This window comes from Mustela erminea, chromosome 3 (genome assembly GCF_009829155.1).
Source record: "Mustela erminea isolate mMusErm1 chromosome 3, mMusErm1.Pri, whole genome shotgun sequence".
NCBI lineage: Eukaryota > Metazoa > Chordata > Mammalia > Carnivora > Mustelidae > Mustela > Mustela erminea.
The window spans coordinates 26933182-26954390 of NC_045616.1; the positions used below are offsets into that span (position 1 = coordinate 26933182).

Here is a 21209-nt window from a genome sequence, read left to right on the forward strand (position 1 = left end):
TTTATTATTATTTATGTTATTCTTAAATCTAGGTATCTTCAAAGAACAGTAAAGCATCCAACTTTACTACAGGATCCTGATTTAAGGCAGTTCCTGGAAAGTTCAGAGGTATTATTTCTACTTTAAATTTTTATATGATATGAATGTTCTCATTATTTGTGTTTGTTATTAACTTTTGTAAAAATATATGTCCAGTAAATAGTTGGATTGGTAAATGGAATAAAATGATTTTTTTTTTGCTTAGTATTTTAATTAGCTTTAATTATTTAAATTACTACCAAAATATCTTCTTTGCATTGATAATTGTAGGATGATCAGTTTCTTTTTCAAAAATTTTAAACTACATTTAGAAGAATGACTTATAAGTAGTCTAATTCTCAGTGCCCAAGTTGTTGCTTTAGGCATTAAGTTGAAATAAGTTTATTTGGGCCTTCTTTTAGAGACATTTGAGTGTGTTCATTTGTCTACATTCTAATATTCTTACTGAGGTTCTGAAATGCAGATTTGTGACTTGAAAGAGCTTAAATTATCACTGTGCTTCCCCTTATATTTGAGATGCTTGGTACATTTGGGGCTTGTCACAGTTTAGAATTTTAATTACTACCCTTTGAATTTAAAAAAAATTTATTTGAATCCCAGAATTTTTGAAAAATACAAAATCACACTGTCCTGACTGAGCCTAAGGAGATTTTTCTCAAGACTTTCTTCTTTTCTTATAAACAAGTTTATTTCTGCAAGCGAACAGGTGGCCAATGTTAAGGTAGTTGGCAATTTCTTAATATATTTTGACAAACAGAGTGTTGTTCCATCTAAATGTAAACGTGCAGAAGAAAAGCAAATGGAAAGTCTATTTTTTAAGTTTTCCTTTGAGAGTGTACAAGTGGTATATTTGAGAAATTAGATCTCACTATTGAAACGTATGAGAGTGAAGAAAATACAACCGCCTTTTTTCCTTCTTTTCTTTCTTTTCTTTTCTTTTTTTTTTTTTCTTTTTGGTGGGGGTGTGCAGTCCCTTTTGTGCCCAGTTAAACCTCCAGCCTTTTAACCGGTTTGTTTGCCCTTATTTGTCATTCAATTCCAGCTGCCTAGAGCAGTTAACACACAGGCTCTGAGCGGAGCAGGAATATTGAGGATGGTGAACAAGGCTGCCGACGCTGTCAACAAAATGACAATCAAGATGAATGAATCGGATGCAGTAAGAGCTGATTTTTCGACTTGAATAATGAGATGAATTAATGAGCCCAACAATTGCATTTTAAAGCTGTACAAGTAGAAAATAGGATATTAATTTGCTTATTGAGTTTAGTTCTCAGCCACATCAGTTGACTACCGTGGTTATACATGGTTAATTTGTTGCTTTAAAACAAGGAATGTGCCTTGCTATTGGTAACCTAATTTACAGTGGTTTGTTCTTGCTAAATTAGCTCCATTTTTCATTTTTTTTCTTAGTGGTTTGAAGAAAAGCAGCAACAATTTGAAAATCTGGATCAGCAACTTAGGAAACTTCATGCTAGTGTCGAAGCCTTGGTCTGTCATAGAAAAGGTGTGTTTGCCTTGTTTTTTATGTGTTTAACACTGTAAGTTAATTCAAATATTTTATTTAAATTTTATTAAAATGAACATTCCAAGGTTTCTATAGAAGAGGGAGAGCAAAAGTTTAAGAGAAGGTTTTCTATTTGAATCTTGTTAATGTTGTTGTTTTTTTTTTTTTCTACTTTAGCCTCACTTGTAGTTGAGAAATAGAAAAATCCTGAGCTTGTAAAAATATATTTTGAATTTCAGGTTAAAACTCTTGTTCATTTAACTCTGTTAAGCATACTTAGAGTTTAATGAAGATGTCTTATTAGTAACTGATATAATTAAAAATATCAAATTAAAAAATTGATATTTGAAATTTATCTTTAAAATTTTTTTGTGTACCTGTATTTCATAGAATACTCTGAATTATTTTCTTCGTTTTTGAACAACTATATTGGAAAGTCTGGGGAGGGCAAGTTTGAAAAAACTGATAGAAAATTTAAGTTGTGATTTTTAAAATTCTGCCATGAAACGTTTGTTTTTTTAAGAATACAAGGATCTTAATGTTAGGTTTCTAAAATACTTAATAAGTAATTTACTGCCATTACCAGTAATCCATTTTAGTAAAAACAATTAGAGAAATACATCAGTGCACTCATTATTGAAAGTAGTTTATAACAGCTTTTGCCATTTGTACTGTCTCTTAGGGAATTGCTTTATGGTTCTTAGAGAATTTTATGTAATGCAGAGCAGTTTCTAGGCAATGTCAGTTTCTGAACAGTGTATTATTAGTTATTGACATTATATATTCTGTAAACATCTATTTTTCTTTATTCAAAGTGTCTGAAATGATAATGTTCAAAAATCTTGCAGATATTTTTAGTATTTCTACTGAGCATAATGTTTAAGCATTGTTGTACATACAAAAAAATAAGATTTCCATGGATTGTATGTATAACTTACCTGGCTTTGTCTTGTTAGCTAAATGATATTTTCATTAAAAATTATAGACATTTTCAATTTCAAATAAATGTTTAAAGACCAAAAAATGTAGTATAAATTGATGGTAAGTGTTCCTGTTGCATTCCATATTAAAAATAAATCTGATCTTTTGCAAGAATACGTAAAAGCAGTGAGCCCTTTAGAAAGAAAGGGGAGGCAGATTGTTAAATTATTAAACATCGTTCCTTCCCTGGGAATATAGGCAGTAATTCTTCTTAGTTTTTCTTTAATGTTCTTCTTAACTCTACGTAGAGCTCTGAGCACTTGGCATTTATGCCAAAGGCATTTTAATGACTGGTTGTTTTATGTTAATTATTTTGAGATAATTATTTGAATGATATAGGAACTGATAAAATTTAGGGGAAAGGTGGAAAAACCACAGCAATATTTAAAAACTTTACTAGAGAACACTAAAAGTGAATACTTTCTGTTTCAGAACTTTCAGCCAACACAGCTGCCTTTGCGAAAAGTGCTGCCATGTTAGGTAACTCTGAGGACCACACTGCTTTATCTAGAGCTTTGTCTCAGCTTGCAGAGGTAGAGGAGAAGATAGACCAGTTACATCAAGAACAAGCTTTTGCTGACTTTTACATGTTTTCAGAACTACTTAGTGACTACATTCGTCTTATTGCTGCAGTGAAAGTAAGCTTTATTTGCAATCTTCCCTTGAGTTCTTCACACTTCCGTGGTTTGGTTAGCTGTAAGGCATGTATTTAAGTGTTTAAGTTCTGTATTCTACCAGTACATATAATGGGTTCAAAATGATGATTCATAGCCAAATGTTTTCTTCTACTATGACTTGGACAGTGTAGTAGATATAATTGATGTTTTTAAGAGATCCAAGAAATGCCAAATAAGATAAAACTGGTAACATTTACTTTCATATTTACATATATAAGTTTACAGCTAGGTGGTAGCATTTATTGTTCATTGTAGCATGAACTGAAACTAGCCATGGGCTCTTAGTAAAGGTATAATAGGAAGCAAAACAAAACCAGAGGTGATTGGTGCACAAGTATGTTTAATGGTGGCTTTTAGCATGTATTTGGACTATAAGCAGACATTCTGTGCATACATGGAAGGGTGTAGTTACTGTGTATTTATAGATGGAATGGGACTAGATTAGATAATAAATTGTGTTCTCTAGTGGTAATGTTTAAGAATAAACAATTCAGTTTCTGAGTAATTGGGAGAGTAATCGAGTTAACTAGTAAAAATTGGTACTTTGTAAGTATCTCCAGCAATCAGACAGTTAAACCAAGTATTACTTTATTCTGTGTTTCAGAAGGTACTTTAAGGTCTTGTTGCATCTTTTAATTATTGTTATGAGCATTAGTCATCTTTGGGTGGAGGAATTGAGAATTCACCTTTTATTGAAAGTTAATGAGACCTTGTTCTTGCTTTCTTATGCAGAATTTTTTCAACTAAAGTCTGTGATCAAGTTAGTATTCATCTGTAGTCAGAACATTGATACACTGCATATTCATTTATGATCTTTTTCTCAAGCTAATTGTAACAATTATTGCTAGAGGGTTCTTAGCACTTCAGAATGGTGGTACCTTGGGTTTGGTAGATTACCAGTTTTGCCTGTATTTACTGTTAGATGTTACTCTTTATATTCCTGATGGTTAACTTTTCTTTTCAGTTATTTGAAGAAGTTAATATAGAGGTACCTGGGTGGCTCAGTCAGTTAAGCCTCTGCCTTCAAAAAGATCATGATCCCAGGGTCCTAGGGTCTAGTCCCACATCTGGCTAGTGGGGAGCCTGCTTCTCCCTCTCCCTCTGTTGCTCCCCCTGCTTGTGCTTCTCTCTGTCAAGTAAATAAAATATTGTAAAGGAAGAAGTTAATATAGATAACAGTTATTAGATTATACTTGGCTATATATCAGCAGCTTGTGATGAACAAAAATCCAGTTCACAAATAATGGTTCCTGCTTCTCTCCTGCCCGCTCTCAGCCTCATTCCAGAATTTGCACTATCATGAGGGCTGCTGTAAAAAAGTTTGAGTGCCTTTCAAAATAACTGTGGGTCTACAAAGGCAAGCTGGGCAGTGTCTGTGAGAAGTGCCAGCTGAGAAGAGCTAACCTAGGAGGACACTCCATGGTGGGAATGGCCTGCTAGCGTCCTGGGTGGTGAGCCCCGACCTGGGCAGGCCTCGTGCTGCCTAAATCTTGCTGTGTATTTTTACATTTTCTGAAATTACCCTTGGATTTATGTTTCCCAGAGTAACAGTGACACTAAAAGAGGTACCACAATCAACTGAGTTTGGGAGATAATGTACAGTATCCCTGTCTTACTGATTCACAGAGCATTAAAATGCTCAGAACTCTCAGTAAAAAATAAAACATTTAACTTTGTTTAATCTAGAGACTTCCAAATTCATACAAACAGGAGTTGTTTTCCATTTAATATCTTTTTACATGAATGGAACAGAGTTTGGAAAGACCTGAACTAGTGATTCATTGACTAAAAAAAAAGTTAAAGAGCTGTGCTCAAGCTATACCTTGAGGTTGACTGAGCTCTTTTCATGTTGGCTTTGTGTTTTCTGCTGAAACCAACCCAGGTCAGCTGCACCAAGGAGTTGAGAAGTTACGGAATAGTGTGACAGGGAATTTTTGTGCTCTTTACCTTTGGTTTGGTTTTTGTTTTAAACTGATTCGTTTGTGTTTGAAAAAGTGATACATGGACATAATAAATCCAACAGCCCAAAAAGTTCAAGTTCTCTACCCAAGACTGCTAGACTCTCTTTCCTTTGTCAGATGCTATTACATTCTTGTGTGTCTTTACAGAATTAGCTATGCACGTATGAAGGCTCTTTTTTTCTTCCCATTTCTCTCTTTCTCTTCCTCCCTCCCTCCCTCCATCTCTTCCTTCTTGAAGAAGGAACATACTATATGCACTGTACTTTGCCTACTTTTTTGATCCTTTATATTTTAGAGGTGTCCATGTTGGGATATGTTGAGATGTTAAATTCTTTTTATGTTTACATGGTTTTAGATAGCATATTAAAGTACCTTACATTATTTAATCAGTCTAGTTGTAAATACTGTTCTTTGAAAAGAACTCTTTGGGCATAAAATACCTAGAAGTGGAGTCACTTGGCCAAAGGGTATATGAATTTTATATTTCAATAGATACTCTCATATTACTGTCCAAAGAGATGATACTTCTTTGTACTCCCATCCGCATACATGTTGCTTCTTCTCTCACCCAATGATGAAGGTATCTTTTTGTATAAGCCTACATTTCTTTGGTTAGTTTGAATTTAAGCATCTGTGTAGATGATAAGCCATTTGTATTTTGTGTGTGTGTGTGTGTGTGTGTGTGTATGTGAACTCTTCATGTCCTTTGTCCAATTTTCTCTTGTGTTTTGTCTTACATATTTCTTAAAGCTCTTTACTACTACTTAGCTCTTTTGTTTTTAATCATATCAAACATACTTTACTTTTTAAAAAAAATACTTATTTGCGAAAGCAAGCATATGCCCAAGCACTGGGAGTGGGGGGGTGGTGTGCAGAGGAAGAGGGAGAGAAACTCAAGCAGACTACTCACTGAGTGTAGAGTCTGATGCAGGGCTCGATCTCACAACCTTGTTGAGATGACCTGAGCTGAAACCCAGTCGGATGTTCAACCATCTGCATCATCCACGTATCCAAAAATACTTTTCTGATGATAAATTTGAAACTTAGAGTATTGAGAATTAGAGTATAGGGCCAAAGCGGGGAAGGAACTAAGACCCTTTGAAATTCGGACCCTGAAGAAAGATAAATTTCAGCCATTTACAGTATTACCTAGGCCTGGCCTTATATACAGGAAACACCTATTTTCCTCTTTGTACAGAACATGGCCTCTCATTTCCAGGACTCCATTTTTTGACTAGCACTATTAAATAGTAAACTCGTTGCCTACATTCTCATGTATTGGCCTTCTCTGAATCACTAAAGTAGGGACAGGGGTTGACAATAATGGTTTTCAATGTGTTTAGCACTAGAACTCTTGATAAAAAGAATTCTTGCAGGGAATCTGAATTTATAAAATATATCAAATACATTTTTAAACCAACCCAGTAGGTGGGTTTCCCAAGAAGTTGAAAAGCCTCATTGTTCAGCTGTAAGTAATCAGCATCCTTTCGGGACTCCAGGAGACTGAGCAACATACTTTCAGATTCACTGAATTGCAGTGTAATATTAATTAAAATTACAGTAGCAGTGTCTTGATAGGCCAGGGAAAATGTTTCACAACTGCAGCCTTGTCTAAACTAGACCAGTTTGTATACAAATGTGTAACAAATTGGCAGGGGCGGGGGAGGTCCAAAGTGTGTCCTCAGTGTAAGTTTGTCCCTCTTAGAGGAGGGGCTGGGTTCTCTTAGAGCAGACTAGCATCTTGAAATACAGTTATGATTTATTGATCTTTAAGGTAGCATTTTTAGATAAAGTATGCTTTTGATTCTTTTGTGTGTGTGTTTATGTGTTCCAAGGGTAGGAAAACAAATGAAAAAGTTATTTCTTACAGAGCTAAGATGAATTTTTTCTTTCTGAAATAACCTGACTTTAGTAATTTTGTCTTTATTTTATAACTCCTACATCTTTGCCATAATAAACATGTGATAATTCTGGAATCTTAGGAGTTACTAAATTGGACAGGGAGCAAATCAGTTTAAATTAGTGTATCACCAAAAAAGCCAGTTTATATATATTGAGAACTTAAGCAGATATTAAAATTAGAGGGCATTATGGTTCCCTTTTTGCCCTGTACTGGTACATATTTTAGTAATCAAATTGTTATTACAGAGGAGTCTTATAAATGAGGAGCTGATACGGCCCTCTTCCCGTAAAGACTAGGAATTTAAATTATTTTTTGGTGTTGTATATGTGTGTGTGGAAGGGGTGAGGAGTGAGGATTTGTTCTAAATGCGAGTGACTTTCACAATCTAGTTATGCTAGCTGTTTTTGTTATGTTTGTGATTTTTGTCCCAAATTAACTTGGCTGAAGCAAAATTAATTTGTAATAAGAAAGGTCTTGAGGAAAATGTTACCTCATGACTATAAGAAAACCGACAAAGGAGACAGTAAGATGTACTTAGTAATGTGAGAAGAGAAGTTATGTGAGACAACAAATGAAAACAAAGTGGATTTAAGTACCGGTAGATAAAAGTGTTTTGATTTATCAGTTTGCCCAGTATATCTTTTTATCATGGTTATTATGAAATATGCACAGTCTTTGGAAAAAAATACTTTTGTTTCTGGTGGATTTGATGTTTTCAGTGCAGTTGCCTACATTTTTAAAATATGCAATATGATATAAATATGCAGTCTGATACTGTTTTTTATCCATGTTACTAAGCTGTTATTATTTGCACTTTTAATATAAATCTTGAATTTATCAACTCTAATTGATAATGTGTGTGTTTAGAAGTCATCTGTAATAGTACCTGCTAATTATTAAACATCCACTAGATGGATGTTTGGGCATCTGCCTTTGGCTTGGGTCATGATCCCAGGGTCCTGGGATCGACTCCCGCACTGGGCTCCTTGCTATGTGGGGAGCCTGCTTTTCCCTCTCCCTCTACTGCTTCCCCTGCTTTTGCTCTTTCACTTACTCACTCTCTCTCAAATAAATAAATAAAATCTTTAAAAACAAAAAACAAAACCCACATACAAGATGCATTTCCATGTGCTACATTTTTTTCATTTTATTTCATGGCCACTAATATAGATCTCATTTTCTTCCTTTTTTATGGGAAAACTGTGGCTTATAGAAGTTAATTTATCCATGCTCATAGAGTGACGAAGCTAGGATTTGAATCTAAATTTGATCTGTTCCAAAGTCTACATTGTTTTTAAAGATTTTACTTGTTTCATATGAGAGAGTGAGCAAGCAAGGAAGAGAGAGCGAGAGTATGAGTTGGGGGAGGGGGAGGGAAAAGCAGACCCTTTGCTGAGCAGGGAGCCCAGTGTGGGCAACCCAGCTGAGCCAAAGGCAGATGCTTAACCTACTGAGCCACCCAGGTGCCCCAAAAGCCTGCGTTTTAAAAATAAATTATCTGCATGCTTTTCTCTTATTAGGACATGTATTTATTTACTGTTTCTTGGTCTAAAAAGTTCTTTTTGGAATAATGAAAATAACTTTGGTATAGTGCTTTCTGCTTCACCTAGTTTATTAACACTTGCTTCATGTGTTCAGTTAGCAAATGCTGACAGAACACACATGTATCCCCAGCATCAAATTAGGAAAGGAATTACTATGGGGTTTCTCCCATCCTGTCCATCCCCTTTTCTCCTGAGATTTGAATTACTCTAATGGTCAAATTCATTTCTTGGCTTCCATCAACCTCCTCTTGTTCTACCAAACCCCTTGAAAGCACTGATGGATTTGGTTGACTTGGTCTGTTATGGTCTTTTTGTCCAATTCTTCATTTGGTCCTGCCTACTAGATAGGGGTGTGTGTGTGTGTGTGTGTGTGTGTGTACACATGTACACACAATAGAGCCATGCACAAATACCCCTGCTTGTTTGCTCTGTTTATTTTTGTGTAGGACTATCTCTCCTTTTTTCTTTTCTCTCTTTTTTTTTTTTTTTTTTTTTGAATTGTGTTATACTATTACTTCTTAATTACTTTGCCTTTGTTTTATTTGCTTTTGGTCTTCACTTCCTCTTGTTTATGGGTTTTTCTCATTTTATTTTAATAATTTCTGACTTATTTCCAACATTTAAATCTGCTTTTAGTATTACTAAGTAGGAAAATTTAGAATATAGGTATGATACTGGCTTTTTCTTATTAAAGAAATCTTTGTTGAAAGCATAAAACTCTGTTAGGAATCTTGTTAGTCAAATATAAAACCCAAAAGGCTAGTGAAATGCATCTTGTATATGGGTTTTGTTTTTTGTTTTTAAAGATTTTATTTATTTATTTGAGAGAGAGTGAGTGAGTGAGTGAAAGAGCAAAAGCAGGGGAAGCAGTAGAGGGAGAGGGAAAAGCAGGCTCCCCACATAGCAAGGAGCCCAGTGCGGGAATCGATCCCAGGACCCCGGGATCACAACCCAAACCGAAGGCAGACGCCCAAACATCTGAGCCACCCAGGCGCCCCTTGTATGTGGTTTTTGTTTGTTTATTCAGAGCTGTTCTGTTTCATCCAGTCATAGGAGCCTTTTTTAATTTTTGTTTTTAAGCAAATGAAAATGGATGTTTCTTTTATATCAGCATGTTTATTTTCATTATCCCAAAATCTGAGATTAGTGTGTTAAGTATTTGCTTTTTTGTGTTTGTTTTCAGTAGTATCACAGCACTTCTCGTATTTTGAAAGTATTTCAGTGTTACTGTCACTTACTAACATTATGTCCTTCACTTACAGGGTGTGTTTGATCATCGAATGAAGTGCTGGCAGAAATGGGAAGACGCTCAAATTACTTTGCTCAAAAAACGTGAAACTGAGGCAAAAATGATGGTTGCTAACAAACCAGATAAAATACAGCAAGCTAAAAATGAAATAAGAGAGGTGATTAATATAAAATGCTTTACTTACCACTTTACTCAAATTTTTCATGAGTCATTCATATATGCATAATTTTTCATAAATTTTTTTCTGAACCATTCAACACTAGTCATTTTTCCATAATTTAATGAACTGTGTTGGAATTACTTTAACATTTTGATCATCATTAAAATCTCCAGAGCCCTTTGGTATTTCCACATGATTATGGAATGGATAAAGAAGCACACAAGGAAAAGATTTAAATTAACCTTTAATAATTTCTTTTGAGATGGTCAGTTTGATTTCAGTTGCTTATTTTATGTCTAAGAATAGCTTTAGAGCATAGACTTACCCACATTTAGCTTTCCAAGCAACATTATCCCCCATATATATGTACTATATATGGTATTTTAGTAAATTTATATAAGTTTATTATAATTTATACACTTTTTTTGCCATGCTTCAATAAGGAAATTGAAGAGGTAGGATAACCTTTATATTACTAAAAGTAAATGTACCTGCTCTTTGAAGAGTATGTACCACTGTTTTGGTTACATAGTGGGAAAATACCATTTCATTGCTTTAAGTCTTCAGTTATTTTATTTTAGCTACTCCATTGGTCACTAATCATAATGTTTTGTTGTTTCTGTACTGAACTTAATGTTTACCAGTAGGTCTTCAGTAGACCATAATTCCACGTTTTTTTTTTTTTAATCTGAGCATTTAATATAAAAATTGTTTTTAAATGTTTGTTGTATGGTTTTCTTAATTTAAAGTATTTCCATGGGCATATAAATTGTGGTGAACATGTATTCTTGAACTTGGCAGAATGTTGTTGATACATTATGAAACAGTGATATCAGAAAGAAATGATAAAACTACCCCAACACTGCAAAGTTGATAGTGAATTTTATATTCAAAAATCTTTTCATCTGTCTTAGTCATATTTAATTAAGCTCTGAGGATTATAATTCATTAAGTACTAGGATATCCTAATCTTGAGTATGTGTCTGACAGTGAAATATTAATGAAAATTAAGCTGATAGGCATTTCTAGTATTGAAAGTTAGATAAAAGTTTGAATGATCCTGGGGACGCCTGGGTGGCTCAGTTGGTTAAGCAGCTGCCTTCGGCTCAGGTCATGATCCCAGCGTCCTGGGATCGAGTCCCACATCGGGCTCCTTGCTCAACAGGGAGCCTGCTTCTCCCTCTGCCTCTGCCTGCCAGTCTGTCTGCCTGTGCTCGCTCTCTCCCCTTCTCTCTCTGATAAATAAATAAAATCTTTAAAAAAAAAAAAAGTTTGAATGACCCTGAATTGGGCTTTGCCCTTATGGAGCTTCCTTAGGGTTGACAGAAATTAAATTGAGTGAGTGATCGTGACAGCTAGTTCTATACTATTTTCCTTACAAGAATTAAAAATCTGTGCATTTTTGTTTGTTTCTATTAGTGGGAGGCAAAAGTACAACAAGGAGAAAGAGATTTTGAACAGATTTCTAAGACAATTCGAAAAGAAGTGGGAAGATTTGAGGCGAGTATAATGACATGGTCCTAGTGTGCTATGATTTTGTAGTAAAATCAAACTTAGTTTTGTACTGATGGACTTTCTTCTTTATTGTACTACAGAAAGAACGGGTGAAAGATTTTAAAACTGTTATTATCAAGTACTTAGAATCATTAGTACAAACACAACAACAGGTAAGCTAATTTTTTTATATCTTATTTTATAACATACAAACTTCTTCTAGAACTTACTTTTGGTATACTTTTTCATTTTAAAGATAGCAGTGAAAGAGAATTTTTAAATTTAATGGAGGAATAAGGAACAGAGTAGAAAAAAAACTGATGACCACAGAGGAAAACATGGTAGTTAAATTGGAAACTTTCAGGTCGTTTTTGCCTTTACTCCTAAACTCCAGTTGAGATACATTTTTCCCAGATTAAGGTGAGGAGAAACTTGCTGAACAGTGTTTCCCTTTTTCAGTCTTCCTAGGTTTTATTTCCCCAGTGATCACACCTGTTTGAGTAAATTCTTATAATAAGTTCTCTTCCATAACAGAACTTAAAAACTGGCTTTTTTTAAGCTTGGGGGTGGGGTTTTTTATTGTTGTGATTTTTATTTTACTTTGTGTGTAGTAGGTGGTAATAGTATGCCACAGATGGTATTTGTTTCCTTAACTAGAGAACAGAAGACCACAGATTTTAATTAAAATCTGTAATAAGATAATATAAATTTGAGTAATCAGATTATTTGATGTCATGAATTGAAGAATTTTTTTTTTTTTTTGAATTGAAGAATTTTTTATCCAGCTTTAAAATATGTGGATTAGGAAGTTGCTTATATAATATGTAATAGATTGATTTTTAATTGAGAGATGACATTATACCTTAAAATTATATTTAGTCTTTAAATACTTCATAAGATAATTTATGTGAATTCATTTTTAAAGGAATTGTTTTAAATGTAACTTTACTTTGATTAATTCTGTGGACTATGGAAGAAACTGGCAGCAGATTCCTTTTACTCTCAAACACATGTCCGTTTCTTGCCTAATACTTTTTTCTTCCACCTTTTTGCCATTGTGTTTTGCTAGAGTAACATAAAATGTGAATATCCTCTGAATTAGAATATGTTATCACTTTAAATTGGAAAAGTTCATTGCAGTTTTATTTAAGGTATTCTCACTTAATTTACATTAACAGTCTGCTTACAGAGTTTTTCATAAATAAAGAAGATCTTAAGTTGTGAAGTTTTTTTAAAAAAATTTTATCATTTACATCAAAAACTGAAATTAGCCTTTAGTAATTAACATTTTAAATAATTTATACTTGAATTACATTGACAGACTTCAGAATTAAAAGTTTAAATAATCCCTCATAGAACTAGACTTTAGTAAATGTTATTCATTGTTAGGTTTTTAAAAAATACTGTATGGTATATATGCATGTAAGTCACAAAAAGATAATTAGAATATCTGGTTATGATCCGCAGCTGATAAAATACTGGGAGGCATTCCTGCCTGAAGCCAAAGCCATTGCCTAGCAAGAAGATTTCTGTTACGAAGATCTTGGATGTTTGTTCCAGTTATGCTGAATTCCGCAGTGAAATCATTTAAAACCATCTAAATAAACCACTCTATATTTTATGAATTACATGTGGTTTTTTTATATACATATATATGTGTATATATATATATATATATATATATATACTCTGACATTTTATTACAAGCTGCATGTCCTGACCCTCTTGGAATTAAGCGGACTGTGGCATGATGTTCTGCAGTACTTTGCTGAATTGAACACTATTGTGTCTTAAATACTTGCACTAAAAAGTGCACTGCAAGGCCAGAAAATTTTACAATATTTTTTCTTTACATTCTGTAGTGTGTTCACCCTCTTTATGAAGTGAATTATCAATGCATTGATTAATGTTCACTTATACATTCCTGTACAGAAATTATGATTTTGTGATTACAGTAATAAAATGATATTCCTTGTGAATTATTAGTAACAAATTATTTGGGTATGTAAATATGTTAGAAAGCTTTTAAAAGCATTTTTAATCAGGAGAAACTTTTGCTTCTAGATGTACATAGGTGATGCTGTGATCCATTAAGTTTTTCTTAGTTGACAGAAAAAGCTGAACTCTTTCATAAATGATGAAATGAGGGCTAAGTTCTCTTCTGAAATCATCATAAACCAAAGAACATTTATCTTTTGATTCTACTCTGGGGAATGCTCTTGTCTTGAGTAAGGGAGAGAATGAATACTTCCTTTGCTTGTTTTACTCCCATCCCTGTTACCAGTGTCCAAGTTAGGAATTAGGAAAAAAATGTATTTCTCTGCTTCTGTTACAAGTCCTGTGATTTTGCTCAACTTCTTATCTTCAAAGTCCTAGACTTTGCGTGTATTTGATTTATTCTTTGCCTTTTCTTTGTTTTTCATTTTAAAGTAGGTAAGATCATCTCTGGTCATACCTGACAAAAGAATGGTACCATGCTGAAATTCCCCGTGATTTGTTGAAAAACAAGGATAACGTAAAGTACATTTGAAGTAAAATGAAATTTGTCTTTGGCACCCTTCTTAGTGATTCTGTATCTTGTTCAGATGGCTGTTACCTCATCCTTGATGCTAGGGAAAGCTTTTAACTTGTGACTGGCATCACAGTTTTCATTTTTTAGAGTGTTCTCAAAGATGCCCCTCTTAAGCTTACCAGCTCCATCTCCCTGCTCAGTCAAGTATGGTATGTGGAACTGAGCCCTCTCTAGCACTTTACTGGATACATATGTCAGAGTATTCTCAGGATATGTTTGCTTCCACCTGTTCCAGCTGAAGTTTAAACCCTGCTGTAGACATTACTGATTTTTAGACTCCTGGAACTCAGAAGAGGACTAACACATAATATGTTAATAAGAAAGACTTGATGAACAGGAAATGAAAATCCTAGAAGATGCAAAATTATACATGCTCCCTTAAGAAGAAGCAAATTAAGCAGAAATAGGACTTCTCCTGTTGCTTCTGTTACAAATAACTTAGAAACTTTTGAGAAATGAGCAGTTCATTGTAATCTATATCATAGGCTATCTTGTTGGACCATTAGTACCGAGCAAAATCTACAGTGATGTTCTGCTATTGCATCCACCATCACATTACTTCCAAAGGTACAGTTTACATAGTAGGTTAATAACTTAGTTATTCCCGTCAAGATCTTTCATTCTTCCATGGTATGTTCATTAGAATATTCAGTACCTCCAAATAAAATAATATTTTCATTCTTGATCAAGCTGAAGAGAGTAACAGACCCTGAACCCGTTCCAGACTTCATTTCTCTTAACAGCCTTTGCCAAAAAAAGGAGTCTGTTGGAAATATCAAGTAAATGATACAATCCTCTGGTAGTTACCAACCTTTTTAGTATCTTCAACACTCAGCCCACCTCCACCTATCAATCTCCACATCCATTCATGTGACTAAAATACTTTCACTCCAGTAAATAGAACAAGGGCATTAATATTGCTGGTAACATAGTCTTTAGTCTTTAGTATAGGTCTGATTTTTTTTTTTTTCTTAAGCCAGATAAAGAAGGACTAAACCCGTTTAAGTGGGACAAGCTGAACCTGGAGTCAACATACATGTGTACAGTCTTGGTTCTGTCACTTTGTAGCTATGTGATTTTGGCCTTCTCACATAAAACTCATCTATAAAACAAGGGTATAAGACTGATTTTCCTGAAGTGCCTTTCCACTTTAAAATAGTTTGCTTAAAATACCAAACTTCAGTATCAATATTATTCTATTAGGAAATCAAATTTTAATTAAAATCACCTATTAATAAAACAAGGCTAGAAAAAAATAACGTCAAAATAAGATTTCTAAAACCAAAAACGATGTTTTCCTGATGGTATTTTGACAAGCTATTTTCAACTATCCAGCTCATTTTATACATGCATATATATTTATAGTAACCTCAAAATATCCTTTTCATTGTTGCTCTTCTTTAAACTTTTAAATTACCTGGATCTAGTAAAGTTTTACAAGTTCCTTGTACAAGTTGTTTTATGAATGGTCTTTTAAGAAGCCTTTTAACAGAATCAGGTTTTCTGGAGGAATAGAATCAGGTAGAGAGGGAGGAGTATGTATATTCTCTTAAAAAATGCTTCTTAATGTCTAAGGGAATTATGAAGACTTACATTTTTCTGTCTTAATGCATATGACTAGTTACAAAGCTGATGGCTACTTCACTTTCCTTGTTGTGTCTCCCTGCTTGGGTATAGTCCGTGACTCACAAGAGTCAAGGATGGACAGCAGAAATTCAGTAATAGTAACTACTACTGATAGGTTGAACATAAGTCGTCTTGTTTTCAGGGTAGTGAGGAGGAAAGAGAACACGTGTAAAAAGTCTATTCACTGGCTTGGGAACTGTGCAGGCATTTTCATATCCTGTTCCTTAGTCTGGAAATGTGTGTATTTCTCCATGGGACATAGTGTGTGTTTCCAAGTATTGAAAAAAGACTTTGAAAAGAACCACCATTCCCTTCCTTATCTGAAATCTAGAGTCTGATTAAGTATCATTGCTAACTTTCACAGTGAAGGATTTGGTTTCAAGTAATAATGAAGGTAAATGGTTGACCAGACGGAATTAGCAAGAAGAGGGGAATGACGAGAGTGATGTAAATACAAGCTGACCCCTCTGTTTGTTTATAATCAGGGTTATTAAGAGAGGTCACAGTCATCTGTGGATGAAGTCCATAAGAGTTGAGACTTAAAAAAATGCAACGTGAGCCACATAAGTAATTCTGAGTTTTCTCTAGCCAAACTTGAACAAGAAAAAAAAAGTTAAATATTTAAACCCAGTAGCTCCAAAATACTGTTTCAGCATGTAATCTGGTATATCAGGGATTACTGTGATACTTTACCTTCTGGTTTTCATGTTAAATCTTTGATATCCAAAAGTATTTTACCCTTTCATTACCTCTCCATGCACACTAGCCACATTGTAAGTGATGAGTTGTCACACGTGGCTAGTGGCTAGAATACTGAACAGTACAGGTTTGAACAACGCCTGTGGAGATGGGGGCTAAGTCCCAATAGCTGGTTTATTTACAATCTCATACGCAGTGAGAATTTGAAATGAGATAAAAGGGACTAGTCGCTGTTGCGCTCAGGTATGATCTAGGTGCAAGACTTTGCAGCTTAGTTCTTTGCAGATACTGGATACTTGGTATCCACTGTGCATAAATTGTAGCACTGTGTTGCCAGAAGCCACTAAAGACTGTAGTACAACTTCTTTTACTGATGAGCAGATCCAGAGCTTGAATCCTTAGGATTGAATTGATTTTTCCTGTTTTCCCTCTGTTAACCATCTGTGAACATTCATTCTTGAAAATGTGTGATAAGCTTTTCAAGATTCCTGTTCTAATCATTAACATATATAATTTGAGGAAGTCCTCTGGCATACAGAGAAGTCATTTCTTCAAACTGTTAATTCAGAAGTGGCTAAGAATAGAAGATTGTACAAAACAAGAAAGTTGTGGCTTGTTGTCTAATCTTTTAACGTATGCGAAGAAATTAAAAATGCTCACCTTCCTTTCTCTTGTCACATACTTTTTTAAAAAACTTTAAGGATTGAATAATTAAAAGTATTTTTTTTTAACTAACTGGGTCAAGTGGAAACTTTGTAATTAAAGCCAATTAAGGTGAAGCTGCCTGTTAATACATAGGAAGTTTTTTGTTTTTATTAAGGCCAGTTAATGGGATAAACTGCTTGAAGGGAGTACTTTGAGAAAAAAGAAGGTTCTATTTTAAATTTATATATATACCTATGTAACTGTTTAATAAAAACTAAAATCAGACAAAATTTAACAAAACTAAACAATAAATTGCCTTATTGCTTCCATAGTCAAGTCTCGAGTTATCTCTTGATTTTAACTTAAATTTTCCAGATTTTGGGGCGCCTGGGTGGCTCAGTGGGTTAAGCCTCTGCCTTCGGCTCAGGTCATGATCTCAGGGTCCTGGGATCAGAGCCCCGCATCGGGCTCTCTTTTCAGCAGGGAGCCTGCTTCCTCCTCTCTCTCTGCCTGCCTCTCTGCCTTCTTGTCATCTCTCTGTCAAATAAATAAAATCTTTGATAAATAAATATTTTAGAAAAATAAATAAATAAATTTTCCAGATTTTTATTTCAAATGTTCTCACTGTATAAGTGTGTGTGGATTTGTATGTGTACATAAATATTTGTGTACATGCATCACTGTAGGCTTTTCAAACAACTTAGTTTCTAAATTTCAGTTTAAAATGTTTCCCTGCCTCCTATAGTTGAGACATAAAACAAACTTTTTATGCTGTCATTTACATTGCTTGGTACCATTATTTTACCAAGACCGACTTTAGTTGATTCTGTTTCTGAAATGTATTCCCTTCTTACTTTTTCTCTCCCAGAGTCCAGATCTTATGACCAGATACCAGAACTGTCTTAAGTCTATGAAATACACATTCTTTCACTCCCCATATACTGTCAGTCCTGCAATCTGCTACTAAAATTACCTTTCTAAAGAATTCTTGGCACAGTACCATTCACAGAATTCCTCAGTAGACCGCCCCCCTCCCCCCCTTTACAGACTACAGATACAGTTCCAAATGATACAAAATCTGGTCTCAAACTACTGCCTGTCCTGGCCTTATTACCCTTTACCTTTGCTTTAATCGCATGATGCTGCTGTCTTTGTGTGCATGCTCTAAGCTTTCTGGGTCCTTGCTGTTGTTGATGTTACCTTGTCTTGAGTTAAACTTTTCCCCTTTACCAGCAATCATGTAAATCCTATCCATTCTTTAGACTAAGGTCAAATTTTAAAAGTCCACATCTTCCATATATCCTTTTTAGACTCCTAACTAGAAGGACTCTGGTAACACCTTGTGCCTTTCAAACTGTACTAAACTGTTGGCTTTGTTGCATTATAGCTGACGGTTGTCTGGGCTATCTACTTTGATTAGTCTGTGTGCCCCTTGAGGAATGACTATGCCCTTGTTAGTTCTCATAGAACCTACAATGGTACAGTCACAAGATGTGTATAGTGCTGCATCTAGCCCACGAGTTTAAACCCTAGCTCTAGAATCTACGTGATTGACTTTGAGCTCATTATTTTTCTATAAAACCTAGTTTCCATCATCTGTAAGGGGAGAGTACTGATAGTACTTGTTCAGGTGCTCCTTAAGGGGATTAAGATCATTGATGCAATTTTCTCAGCAGTAGCAAGTGCTTAATAAATCCTAGCTATTTATCCAGTAAGTGTTTACTTAATATCTCCATCTGAATGAAGTACCTGCATTTTGGCTATTTGGGGCTTCTATAATAAAATGGGTGTGCGCTTGACTAGATAAATGGGTTTACCAGAAGGATTTCCTCAAAGAACACTGCCCTTGAGATCTGCTCTTGGAGCCCTGGGGCTGAGAGTTTATCATGGGGTTGAGGTGGGGGGGCGCTTCTAGTTAAAATCAGTTTGTATTCAGCCAAGAAAAGTTCAGAACTACAAACGGGTCTTGTCAAGAAATGAGCTAGAGAACTTGAAAGGAGCCTGGGGACAAAGAACAGAAGGGTGCCAGAAATGTGGGACTTGCTTAGGGAAAGAAGTTTATTTCCACCCACAAGAACTTTGCGGAGAACTTTGTAAGAACTTTGAATATGTTGCAGACTAAAGGAAGTCATAAACAATGAAGAAAAATCACAGAGAATACAAATGTGATCATAGTTGAAGGAACAGGGGTCAGCCAGCCAGGCGTCAGTGAGGGTTTGACCACTCAGTGGAAGAAAGGAGTTAGTCGAAGCAAATGGGAGATATAAGTGGGTAAGTTTCATTCAATAAATATTTGTTCAGTTTCTACTTTGTGTCAGGCCCTGAAGCAATGGATTGAGATCAGGAAAATAGAAGAAAATTGCTTACAATGATGCCCAGAGTTTGGACTTTGATGATTTCAGATACTGCTGCTTTGCTTAACCGAGATCTTAGAGGAGATGTAGGTTTGGGGAAAGTGAACTTCTTTGGGGGTGTGTTGTCTTTGAGGTACTTTTGGACATCCAACATGAAAATACGAAAGCAAGTCAGAACTAGATACTGTATCATTATAGAAATGCAAACATGCTCTCCCTTCAAACCATGACTGTTCATGAAAGCGTCAGAGAACAAACAGATTAGTTTGTGAAGGACAAGTCCCAGGTAAAACTAATCTCTCAGGTGAAAATGAAGTTAAGAAGTCTGGTAGATGGAAAGAGTCTCAGTAAGAAGTAAAGATATTTCTGAACGAAAAGGAAGGGAAGGTTGCATGTATTTGGAAATAAAGACTGAAAGCTCTTTTCTTGGGGAAGTAGGAAATTAAGCCCTCGGGGTGTTATCAACAGGAAAGTCAAAGATTGCTGGTCAAGGAAATGGTACGTGTTTGGAAAACAAATGCGATGAGTAAGGGGTAATGACTCAAAGTTGGAGATCATGAATTTACAGGGAGGCCAACCAAAGAAAGTATCCATTTTTTCAGCCATGAGGCCTCACACAGATGATTGGATTCATTCAGAACTAGGGATTGTTGACAGGTGTAAGAGAAAGTTAAGGGGCAGGGGATTTCAAAAATCAGTTTAAAGGACTAGTGAGACAGGCACAAATTGGGAGGTACCAATGCGATGATAATGGTAAAAGGAGAAAGTCAAAGAAGGAAGCCTAAGTTACAAAAATGATATTAACTATTAGTAATATTGGCATTAAAGATTTTATTTCTTTATTTGACAGAGATCACAGGCGGAGAAGCAGGCAAAGAGAGAGGGGGAAGCAGGCTCCCCACTGAGCAGAGAGCCCAACACTGGGCTTGATCCCAGGACCCTGAGATGACCTGAGCCAAAGGCAGAGGCTTAACCCACTGAGCCACCCAGGGACCACCTCTGCTGTTTATTTCTAAGTAAATTGCATGTTCTATTTTTTGAGGTGTCAATTTTAGACATCATCTACTCTTTTTTGTGGCAAATGGACATCTTGGCCATCTGTCTTCCTCAACCTTTTGCGCACCACCCCCCCCCCCAGTGTAATTAGGTTAACAATTCCCAGTTAAAACAGTATTTAATACTTGGAATATTGTGCCTATACAAATATTGTTTGTCTACAGAAAGTTGTAGTATATTTAATGATTTTTTTTCTTTTTTAAAAAAAAAGTTTTTTGGGGATTTGCTTTGTGGTTTTTTGGTTTGATTTAAATTCAAGTTAGTTAAAATATAGTATGTTATTAATTTCGGGGTAGAATTCAGTGATTCATCAGTTGCATGTAACACTCAGTGCTCATTACGTCATGTGCCCTCCTGAATGCCTATTCCCCAGTTATCCCCATCCCCAGCCCACCTCCCTAAACTTTATTTTTCAGAACAATATTAGATTTATGGAATCTTGTGAAAGTAGTATATATAGAGTTCCCCTCTCCATCTCCTTCACTCATTATTAACATCTTCCATTAATATATACATCAGTTAGAATTAATGTAGTGATTATGCTGTTGTTAAATAGAGTGCATTATCTATTCACATTTCTTAGCTTTTGCCTTAATGTCCTTTTTCTGTTCCAAGATGCAGTCCAGGATGCCACATTACATTTAGTCTTCTTGTCTCCTGCTCTTCTTGGTTGTGACAGCTTCTCAGACTTCCCTTGCTTTCAGTGACTTCCTACTTTTTTCCCGAGGTAAAACATGCCTTGATT

At 35.1% G+C, this 21209-nt stretch overlaps 1 protein-coding gene across 2 annotated transcripts in view; it reads left to right on the top strand.

The window, feature by feature from the left end:
• The window catches only part of SNX2 (sorting nexin 2), a 58988-nt gene extending 42467 nt beyond the window's left edge, over positions 1-16521 (top strand). The window contains exons 8-16 of one of the 2 annotated variants that reach the window (XM_032335478.1): positions 33-108; positions 1082-1195; positions 1450-1543; positions 2957-3162; positions 9872-10015; positions 10462-10473; positions 11438-11518; positions 11614-11685; positions 12980-16521. In XM_032335478.1, coding sequence (XP_032191369.1) covers positions 33-108; positions 1082-1195; positions 1450-1543; positions 2957-3162; positions 9872-10015; positions 10462-10473; positions 11438-11518; positions 11614-11685; positions 12980-13030 — 850 coding nt within the window. In that variant the 3' untranslated portion in view covers positions 13031-16521. The remainder of the gene's footprint in view (positions 1-32; positions 109-1081; positions 1196-1449; positions 1544-2956; positions 3163-9871; positions 10016-10461; positions 10474-11437; positions 11519-11613; positions 11686-12979) is intronic. The other variant, XM_032335479.1, reaches the window with a different exon arrangement.
• Positions 16522-21209: the final 4688 nt, after the last annotated feature.